This window comes from Puntigrus tetrazona, chromosome 5, assembly GCF_018831695.1.
Source record: "Puntigrus tetrazona isolate hp1 chromosome 5, ASM1883169v1, whole genome shotgun sequence".
NCBI lineage: Eukaryota > Metazoa > Chordata > Actinopteri > Cypriniformes > Cyprinidae > Puntigrus > Puntigrus tetrazona.
In genome coordinates, this window is record NC_056703.1 from 29920609 (window position 1) to 29931326 (window position 10718).

General features: G+C 39.8%; 3 protein-coding genes across 6 annotated transcripts in view; 1 reads left to right on the forward strand and 2 right to left on the reverse strand.

Moving 5' to 3' along the window:
• On the forward strand, positions 1-3046 carry LOC122344960 (zinc finger protein 37 homolog). Of its 2 annotated transcripts, none has more exons than XM_043238636.1 (2): positions 1-299; positions 674-3046. In XM_043238636.1, exons 1-2 carry the CDS (start codon positions 101-103, stop codon positions 1969-1971), a joined length of 1497 nt encoding a protein of 498 aa, XP_043094571.1. In that variant the 5' UTR covers positions 1-100; the 3' UTR covers positions 1972-3046. The 2 variants fall into 2 exon arrangements, with proteins under 2 accessions (XP_043094571.1, XP_043094570.1); XM_043238635.1 differs by having other exon boundaries at positions 2-299; positions 671-3042.
• Positions 3047-4093: 1047 nt separating this feature from the next.
• On the reverse strand, positions 4094-8067 carry LOC122344966 (uracil nucleotide/cysteinyl leukotriene receptor). Its single transcript, XM_043238646.1, has 2 exons — positions 7020-8067; positions 4094-6269 (listed from the first exon to the last, which is right to left on the reverse strand). Exon 2 carries the CDS (start codon positions 6239-6241, stop codon positions 5318-5320), a length of 924 nt encoding a protein of 307 aa, XP_043094581.1. The 5' UTR covers positions 6242-6269; positions 7020-8067; the 3' UTR covers positions 4094-5317.
• Positions 8068-8214: 147 nt separating this feature from the next.
• Positions 8215-10718, reverse strand: part of sapcd2 (suppressor APC domain containing 2) — a 14355-nt gene continuing 11851 nt past the window's right edge. For 2 of the 3 annotated variants that reach the window (XM_043238641.1, XM_043238640.1), the window contains one exon: positions 8215-10201. In XM_043238641.1, coding sequence (XP_043094576.1) covers positions 10073-10201 — 129 coding nt within the window. In that variant the 3' untranslated portion in view covers positions 8215-10072. The remainder of the gene's footprint in view (positions 10202-10718) is intronic. The other variant, XM_043238642.1, reaches the window with a different exon arrangement.

Below are 10718 nucleotides of genomic sequence, written 5' to 3' on the forward strand. Positions count from 1 at the left end.
GACCAGTGGCTGTAGTTCTCCTCCAGGCCGCAGGGGGCGGCGCTGAGTTCGGCGGCGCTCGCGGCTCTTCCGCGCTCACTGCGGCTCCGTGTTTGTGGAAATGGCGAAGTTTGGTGATTTAAAAGCCTTTCTTGAATCTTCATTAAATGAAATCTTCCGTGCGACCGTCAGTGACATTCTGGATTCAGTGGAACAAACTGTCGGCGAGTACCAGCTTAAAATCCAGCGAATTGAGTCAGAAAATGAAGATCTGAGAAAACGACTTTGTGCAATAGAAAAGAAAAATTATATCAAAACAGGTGAGTCCAATTTTTAAAAAAAAATGTCATAGGAAGTATAAACTAAGCTGCTTTTTTGGTTAGTCTGCAGATGATAATGTTGTTAATAAGACAATGCATCTGGTTCATTCCTTCTTATCATCTGATAAATACATTAGATATGCAAATAAAAGTAAACAATATAACGCGAGAATAGAGATGAAAGATGGGTTTCTTAAATCACTCTGTCACAACAGACAGCAACATGTAAAGTTGTCAGGAGATTCAGATCCATGTCACAAAACCCAGCTTCTATGGATTTATTAAACTTCTTGAAGTCTTTGGAGGTCAATGTGGTTTTTTTTTTTTTACATATGTTGGCCGGTAACGAGATGTGTTTGTGTGTTTTACAGAAGATGAAGGATGTGTTGTGGCTCAACTTGACCTTTCAAGAAACTCTTTTAGCCAAAATTCATCTGCTCAGACGAGCATACACAACGACCAGACCAAGACGGCTGTAGATTTACTGAACAACTGCGTAAAATCACGAGCCACAGACCCCACGGCGCTCCACTTACACAAGAATAGTGCTACAACAGCATATTTATTTGTGAAGGCCGACCCAGACACAGAGGACGGATGTGCTGTCGATCTGTCAAACCCTCACACTTCTCCTAAACACACCGGTAAAGAAATCAAGTCAGAGGATGGCGAGGAGAACTCTAACGCTGTATTTAAATGTCCTGCAGAGCCGGAGGTCAGCTTTAACGAGTGTGACGTCAAAGTAACGGTAGTGACAGACAAACACGATACCATCTCTGATGAAGAGTCCAGTCCAGACGGTCTGTCCAACGAGGGCTTCTCCGGCTCGTTTCACTCGGTGCGGTCTCCAGACTCGAGGCCGAGCGGCTGTGGCCAGTATGAGAGGAGCTGCGAGGTCAGGGCTCACATCTGCAGTCAGTGCGGGAAGGGCTTTGACCGCGCCGATCTGCTGAGGAACCACCGGCGCACACACACCGGAGAGCGGCCTTTCGCCTGCGGTCAGTGCGGCAAGAGCTATGGTCACCAGGGCCAGCTGCGCATACACCTGCGCACACACACGGGCGAACGGCCCTATGGCTGCAGTGTCTGCGGCAAGCGCTTCAATGAGCACAACCAGCTCAAAGTGCACCTGCGCACACACACCGGAGAGCGGCCCTACGCCTGCGCCGTCTGCACAAAAACCTTCACTAATGCCGGCAACCTGCGCAGCCATTCCCGAGTGCACAGCGGCGAGAAGCCCTACACCTGTGGTCAGTGCGGGAAGAGCTTCAGCGGCGCCGGAGACCTGAAGACGCACCTGCGCATCCACACCGGAGAGAAGCCCTACCGCTGCCAACTCTGCACTAAGAGCTTCAGTCAGGCCGGGCACCTGAGCATCCACCGTCGCATGCACACCGGAGAGCGGCCCTACGGCTGCGCAGACTGCGGCAAGCGCTTCACGGTGGCCAGCAGCCTGAAGCTGCACCAGCTGACCCACAGCGGCGAGAAGCGGCACACCTGCGGTCAGTGCGGCAAGAGCTTCAGCCGTGCCGGACACCTGAAGAGACACGAGCTGGTGCACAGCAAGGAGAAGCTGCACTGCTGCCCGCTCTGTGACCGCAGGTACAGTGACCAGTCGTCTCTGAAGAAGCACCAGAAGCTGCATGCTGCAGCCGAGAGCGAAGGCCAGTAATGCATCCACATTCCTCAGCATCACTTCTTGTAATGAACACTTGAGCCGCTGGGCTCGTGACTAAGATATAATTTTGACTTGCACTGACTTCAAATGGCTAAAGCATTGGTCCCTAACTTTAATCAGACTTCATCCAGATAAGCAAGGTCTTCAGGATTACGGACTACATTTACACAGACAACAATACTCCGATTAAAAATGTACCATGTAAACAGAGATTTTGGATTACCTCTTTCAAACTAAAGTCATAAAGTAAACATAAATCGTATTAAGAATTAATTTAGTCATATTATCAAAGTGTAGTAAATATGTGCACAACCTTAACACTACTATCATCATGTAGGACTTGCCACATTTCGCAACAGGATACACATATGAAAGCGGTCAGCTGTTTTAACAACGCCGTCATCTGCAGTATAGACATAATTCACTGCATTTGAAGCTTTTGTAAAATTATAAATGAAACACCCAAACCAGGATATAGCACCATAACAAAGATGAACTGTGTGTTGTATGTCTGGCCTCTGGACTCTTCTGTAGGTGTGTAATAATGTGTGCCATTAATCGACTGTACTATAACATAAAACGGGAACATTAAAAAGGATTCACTCGATGTGAATGTTTTAATCATGATATTGTCTTATTCAGCACAAGGTAATGAGGTTACTGATGTCCGTGTAAATGTAGTCACCGTGAAGTTTCAAGCAGGTCTGAGTTAGAGCTGTGAGAGGATCCTGAGGTCTCAGTGCTTCTCATCTTCATGTTGAAGGAAAACAGTGGTATTATTATGGTAGTTTTGGCACAGTACACGCACTGAACTGATGTTAGTTACTGTAGATGAGTCTTCATTCCTGTTTAAATACGTTAATTAGAAAGTAATGCTGTTGTCCCGTCTGATCTGGTTTGTTGAATGTAAGTTATGATGTGAGCACATCTTAGATCAAATGCAGTTTAAGAATCTTGTATAAGATCTCTGTTGTGTTGTGAATTTAATGTTAATAATTTAAACTCCTCTTGAATGTTACCTCAACACTTTACTGTCACAATAAAGCCTTTTAAGTTGGTCATCTTATGCATTTATCAGCGTTGCATTATGTGTTTGGATCATTTACATCTTATCTTACTAATACATAGTACTGGAGATATAATGTGATATTTAGATTTTTTTATGTAAGTATCTGTTCTATTGTTATAAATATCTCTTTGGAATAAAATTAAGCAGTTTTACCTCCATATTCTAACTTTATCAGATTGAACCACAAAAACCTGATTTGGCTGATGCTCAGAATAATAATAATAATAAATAGTTTTGTCTAATGAAAACAAATCACTGCACTCAACCTCAGTATTGGGTGCACAGATCAATGCAACATCACTTTCATCCACACTTTTTCTTCTTTCATTTTAATTTTGCAATAGAGCAATCATCAGTCAGCCATTTCAGCAGCAAACCTTCAGCAGTGAATCATAAAGTGACTGGGGAACGAAGCACATCAGGCCAAAGTCTGTATCATACAGCACATGATTAACAATGTATTAAACAACTTGAAGAAAAATAGAGTGATACAAGGTTTTTAATCAAATCAAAGCTTCTCGTTGTAAAGGTTTTTTATGTTACTACCTTCTATAGAAATATTTTTTATGGCTATACAACCTAAATCCTTAATGTCATGATTACAGTCATAAAAATGTCACGTCTTCTGATATCAGATTTATGTTCATTACTGTGAATTTAGTTTTTCTTATGTAAATAAATGGACACAGACATTTGAACATCACATTAGATTTGGTGTTTGTGATTTAATAATGTAGGTTATTTCATAATGTATATCACTGAATTATCACTGAGCAAACAGCCCAATTCCTACCACAGAAACATGTATATTATTATACATTTATTATACATTTATTTATACATATTTATTTTATAAAATACATTTGTTATATGTTTATTTTTCGTGTTGTCAGTACAAGTATCAGATAATACAAGTCTTATTTGATGTTTTCTAAATAAACAATGAAAATTGTTTTTAATTTTTTACATGGTTTTTGTGTTAAAGTAGTTTTAAATGAAACCTGAAGACTTTGTTATCTGGATCAGGTGTGTGTGTGTGTAATCTAAACTCTGCAGGGGTCAAATCATTCAAAAGTAATCTGATCAGATTTTGCCCATCGGTTGGATCAAATCTTGAAAATGGGTTGTTCAAAGAAAACAACAGGATACTGAATTCAGAATAGATTACAAAAAATAGTATAGATTTTGATTTAGATCTTCAGTTTTTGCTGTTCAAAATTTTTAAGCAAGATTGAGTTACTTTTGATAAAAACAAACAAAAAAAGCCAATCAGGATTACAGTAATCAACATCTGAAAAGTTTATCAAAGTTGTTCTAAGACAAGAACGCATTTTGGCTTTAGGTTTTAGGACAACTTTAATAAAAGATGTTAATCCACTTCAAATGTTTACTACTGTATTCTGATTCCAACAGAAGGGTGAATTTCAGGAACAAAAAATGTCAAACAAAAACTTTAAAACTGGTCCAAAAACATTTGCAACATATAATATGTCCCCCAATCCCCAAACAGCTCTCAATACCAAACAAAAATATTATAAAGATTTTTTTTTTCTCCCACTGGTTGTAAACTTTTATACTATTATTTCAAATGCTTTACCTGAGCAGCTGGTGTGGATTCTTCTGGTCATGCAGCACTCTCTAGTGTTCACTCGTGTAACGGCAGATCCTCATCAGCTGCTCTTCAGGAGTCACTTTAGAAGGTAAACCAACCTGTTAGATGAACTAAAGATGTGCTCAACCAGTCTGTGTATGACATTAAAGTACCAGAAGAGCATTCAGTGGCTCTGAGTGGAAGTGTCATACACAGCTGCAGCGCTGCTTCGAGTGAGACGGGCCACAGATGACACAACTTTTGACCAAAACAAATACACTTATTTAGGTGAAAATTAAAATCCACTGCAATATGTAATATTGTAATTAGCAACATTTTATATTCGGTTGTCAACAGGTTGGTGCTTCTGCTTAAACACAAAACAGAATGAGTCTAACAGTTCTAATATAGCTACACATTGTTCAGGATAAACATTTATTTATATTTACAACTGCACATTCAGATCAAAATGCTGTACTATCAACATACAAATACATAAAAACGTAACCAAGGTAACCCAAACATTAATCAATTAAAATACATAAAATCTAGTTCAGGCTAAAGACAAAAGATAGTTGTTAACTCCAGCTTTAAAATGTTTATAGATATACACAAACCTATAATATTATGTGCATGCAGTAGTCAGCTCTAATCAAGTGAAATCTTCTGACAGCCGCAACTCACAGACTGACCATGTAAACGGAATTAGAGCTTTGTTCGGTGTTTTTCGGGCAGCAGCACAGGGTTTTGGGCAGCTTCTCCCGTGACAGATACAGAACCGGCTGGATGCTGCTGCTGATGTCCATGAAGCCGAAGGCGATGTAGTGAATATAACAGCGGAAGACATCCGGGGAGAAATACTCTTGAAAGGGAAAGAGAGCCACTGGCGGGAAGTAGTTAAAGACAATGATGGCCAAGATGATGAGGACCATCTTGAAGGCCTTCTTCTTGACCGGGTGTCTCTCGTCTCGACCTGGAGCAGACCGTCTCAGAGCCCAGAGAATGGAGACATTACAGAAGAGCATGAATGCAAACGCTGCCAGGATCATGACGGTGAACACCTTGTCGAAGTTAGGGATGTTTCCCACACACTTGGCTGCGGCATAGACCAAAGTCAGAAGCCAGACGCCGACGGCGCCGATGGAACGATGCTGCTTGTCCTTAAGCTCTGTGAAGGTGATGGGATGCAGCACGGCCATGTATCTGTCCAGACAGATGCAGGACAGAAAGAGTGGAGACGAGTCTTTGACACCGTAGAAGAAGCGCAAGACATACCAGGTTTTGCTGGAGCTCAGGTAGACGATGTTGGCCAGCTCCAGCGGAGGAATGAGGCAGAAGAACGCATCCAGCACAGCAAGGTGCACGATGAAGATGTCTGAGCTGGACGAGTCGCCCTTGTTCTTACGAATGAGCCACAGAACCATGATGTTGGCAGGGATGCCCAGGAACATGTTGATGAACTGTAGCAGCAGGTAGAAGATGAGCACGGCGGGCATGTCTGCACAGCTGCTGTACACCGTCTGCTCAGCTGCAGAGGTGTTCAGAGGTCGCTGGCTCAGAAGCAGAGATGAGTTGATGAATCTGAAGAGCTGCAGGATTGCCATTATCCTCTCCGAGTGCTGGGATTAACAACTGAAACACACATACAAAGATCACATGCAACCAAACTTCATCCAGAATCACAGCGTTGTCTCTAACAGCAGAAACCTGCTCCAGCTTTCACCTCAGTCCTGAAGAATACAATCATTTTACTGCTTTTGCTCATTCATTGTGGCTGGGATTTAGTTACTGAAGCTCAAGTTTATCTACATGGACATCACATCACACTAACAGGCTTCCTGAAGTTTTGAAAAATATTTATTTTCTACACTAATTTCAAAAATGTATATTCCTCAGTCAAACCTTAGCATCTTAACTAGGAAAAACATGATCGTTACCGTTCATTGATTACAGTTGGGCATGTTGTCAGAAATTCACTAGTGTTTCATTTAGTGTCTTATTTAGTGAGAAATGTAAACAGTATAATTCTAAACCACAAAAAACCTGTATGTATGCATGCATGTACGTGTGTGTGTGTATACACATACACACACACACACACACACACACACACTTCATACAACACAGAATTTCTCATGGTAGCTTCGCAGAAATAAACAGCATTAGTGTCACAATGTTCTTCAGAAATATGCCATTATATGCATCATTACAACTTCAAAAATTAACTGCAAAGCAGCTCTACAGAACATCAGTTCAATTGGAGCTCTTCAGGAGCCTCAGACTAGTTTCTGCACAGCTGAACTCTTAAAGTGTCATTTATTCTGTCATTGAAGCTGAACACAGATGGTCATGCCAGCAGTTATTATAAGCTGCATCTCTTACCTTTCATGAGTTCCTGTGTTCTCAAAGATGCTCTTATGCTCATGTGAAGATGTGGACTGACAGCTCAAAGACAAAGACGACACTTTCACTCCCATGATTCAACACCGCTGGGAGATCCAGGAGCCAATCAGAGACAAGAGTTTTGGAGATCAAAGGCCAATATGAAAATGTGCGGTCTGAACGGTTCTCTTATAGAAAAAACATTTGCATTATTATTGCGATTACACATAACACATAACATGCTAACATCTTCACATATATACTGGCTTTGTGATGGTGGGATTTGTTCAAAAAGCATGTAGTGGCAAGTCTTCATTATTAACAGCGATTGGCAATGATGCAACTCGCCATTGGCTCCTGACGGAAATTTGGTGGTAAACAACTGATGCAACCGTCCATTAGGATACTTCTGAAATTCAGTGTAACAAAGTGTCATTTGTTACGTAAAGATGACAGAGCTCTTTATCTATCTGGAAGAATAAGACAATACCTCTTTAGCTGTCTGTTTCAACAGACACACCTTTGTCATCTTCAGCTTCTCGGTTTACTTCAAAGCCTGCTGAATAAACACAAGATCTTACAAAAGGACTTCTTAAAATACTTACATCATCCTATTACTCATTGTGGATCGTATCACAATATTCAGATGATTGTCTCTGCTCAGCTTTATTAACTTGATAATTCGTTAAATAAAAAAAGAAAAAGATGACAAAAATAGAAATTGTTAATTAAGAAAATGATTGTTACTGACATTTATATACAAGTGTTTATAAAAACACTCATATGAACATGCCAATGAGCTCTTCTTGCAGTTTTTCCATTATCTTTTGCATCTGTGTGCCAGTAGGATATGAATATCAATGTAGTTTACCAAATATTCATATTAGCTTTCATTATAACAATCGTATGATATTTATGTACGGTGGACACAGAGATCTGAGCATCAGTCAGTCAGCTTGGATTCTCAGAGACTGAAAAGTGCTTGTGCTAATGCAGACTGCTTGTTGAAAGGAGGGTCTTTGTAGAAAACAATGCATTTGAGACAGATGGGGCATAAGGAAGCTACAATAATGTACAGTATTTGAAAAATGTGTTTTTTGAACAGTAAAGCATGTCAACATATACTGTTACTTTAAAATAGCATCATATGACTTCCTTTAATTGATTCCAAAGAAAATGTCACAAAAAAACGGTACCAAGAATGAAGGACTTTTAATTATGGAAGAGTTTGTTGTGGATTACATATGCAAAAGAATGAGAATTAAATGCTGAGAAATAAATCAACAGAATGATAAGATTCACATGTAAAACACACAGTTACGGCAAATATAAAGCCTGTAATGACATTAGTGTTCTTCAGCTTCAGTGGTTGCTCTCTTAATCATTTAAGGATCATCGCTCAGCATCACTTCCTGCAGAATGAGGCAAACACTGCGTTCTTTCCAGTGAATGTTGCAGTATCAGCTCAATAAAAGGGAAAACATTCCCACTGTTACTGTGTCTGCAATTACTGTCTGATTATCGTATTATGAACATGAACACACGTCCCGTCAGCTCGATAGCTTATTTATTCCATGTAATACCCAAAAACCATAAGCCACAGTGCAGGATCTGATGATGACTGCAATAACACGTTCATCATGCTGAGTGTAAAACGTCCACAAACATCCTTGTTTTCTCAGTTTCCTTCTGGCCTAAAATTCCACTTCTTGATCTTTCTAAAATCTATATCCATGCCATGTTGTGCTTATAATATATTATATGCTGTATAGTAAAGTAAATGTATTTTGGAAACATTTACAGAAATGATTCTCACGAAGTCACAGTAGTTTTTCACAAAATTGCGAAATATCCAGAATATACTAATTTTATCAGTTTATCAATCTTGTTTTATCAGTCAACTAAAAAAATAAAATGGAAACTCTATGAAAGAAACCATCACTCACTGTATGAAACGATAACACAGATTAAAACTGAGCAATGAATCAAACCACAAACCCTTCACAGCTCCATCCAGCAACCAGACAACTGAGAGACAAATGTACATAAAAGATGCAGATCCAGTTTTAAAGGAATACTTCAATTGATATTCAACAAAATACCTATAGAGGGTGTCTGTCAATCCTTCTGAGCTCAATTATCAATTAACGCTTTACTAAAGAATGAATCCAAGCATTTCAACAAAAACATCCCTCCAGAATCATTTCCATTACTAAAACACACCCTTTATAAACTGGCGTAAGATTACATTTTCTGTGGTATCTAAGAGCATATCACAGATGCAATAACATTATTATTGTTATTCTGAGAAAAGCTTGATATGGTTTCCTAATTAAATATTCAAAGCCAGACAAAGTGGACTGGACTGGAACAGAATCAATGCTCTTGAGGTGCATTTATAACTTTTTTTTTACACCTCATAATTTGTAATCAACATGTCAACGTCTTCTCTCTAGTGACCAATGCAGTATTTAACTGACCATTGTGTTCACTCTTTTCTTACAATCTACTGCAAGTTCACATTCAGATGGACTGAACCAATCCCATCCCCTTTTTCGATCACAATACAGATGATCCATCGCTGATTAAAGATGCTAAATCATGTCTTTAAGAAACCTTTTGACCTTACATGTCAACTTTTATTGACAGGAATTTAAAACACTACTCTTCCAGAGAAAACAGCACACTAATTAAAGCAACACAGCTAAAATAAGCCAAACCAAACCAAAATGAAAAGCCTATAGTATCTGCCTTCGTCAATCGACTGTTCAGATAAACTTTCTGTTCATGTCGACTATACAGGACAAACGAGTGGGAACTTCATCTGCAGCCTCTGTTCAGACGTATTTATCTGTTCCGTCTGATCTAACCTCACAGGAATCCAGTTTATTCTTCTGCTGGTCTCAGCAGACTGAGACCAGTGTTCTTCAGGTCAAGTCATGAGAGCTCCTCTGTGAATCATGTTTTGGACTATTCAAACAGCTCTGAGAATCCAGTCCTTCTCGGTCTCAGATGACTGAGTGTGTGGTGTGATTGGAGATATTTGATGCTAGTCAGATGAAGGTGGAGTCGAGAGCACTGCTATCATGAGTGCTGCGAGCTCGAGCTTCAAACAGCTGCTTGATCAGAGCCGATTTCTCCTGCTCCAGCTGAGTGATGCGTTCACTCTTCTCTGTCACCTCCTGAAATGACAAACACAACGTCACAAATACATCCTAACCGACCACCACCTCATCTCAAGAAACCTGCCCACACTGACGAGAATAACAGAGCTGAAATATAAAAAAAAACTCTTTACATGTTTCCTCTGGGTGATATTATCAGGAGACATGGTGTTAGCTTTCACTGTTATGCTGATGATACTCTATATTTCTTAGTGGTCCGGTGATACACACCAAATTGAGAAACAGAATGCATAGTTGATATAAAAAACTGGATGATGAGTAACATCTTAATGCCAAATTTTGAAAAACTAGAGGTGTTAATTATTAATTATTAGCCTGGTTCTTTCAACACTGCACTGGCTCCCTATCAAACGTCAGATAGATTTTAAAATCTTATTAATTACCTATAAAGCCCTGAATGGTTTAGCTCCTCAATATTTGAGCGAGCTCTTATCACATTATATAGAAACTATAGAACAGTGGTTTTCAACCTGTGGGCCGCAACGGTATTGCAGGGGGGCCGCCAGTTATTATC

Bases quoted from the DNA above. Each gene is read 5' to 3' on its own strand.
- LOC122344966 (XM_043238646.1), bottom strand. From the start codon at position 6,241: ATGGCAATCCTGCAGCTCTTCAGATTCATCAACTCATCTCTGCTTCTG.
- LOC122344960 (XM_043238635.1), top strand. From the start codon at position 101: ATGGCGAAGTTTGGTGATTTAAAAGCCTTTCTTGAATCTTCATTAAAT. The intron at 300-670 runs GTGAGTCCAATT...TGTGTTTTACAG, and splicing joins GAAAAATTATATCAAAACAG to AAGATGAAGGATGTGTTGTG.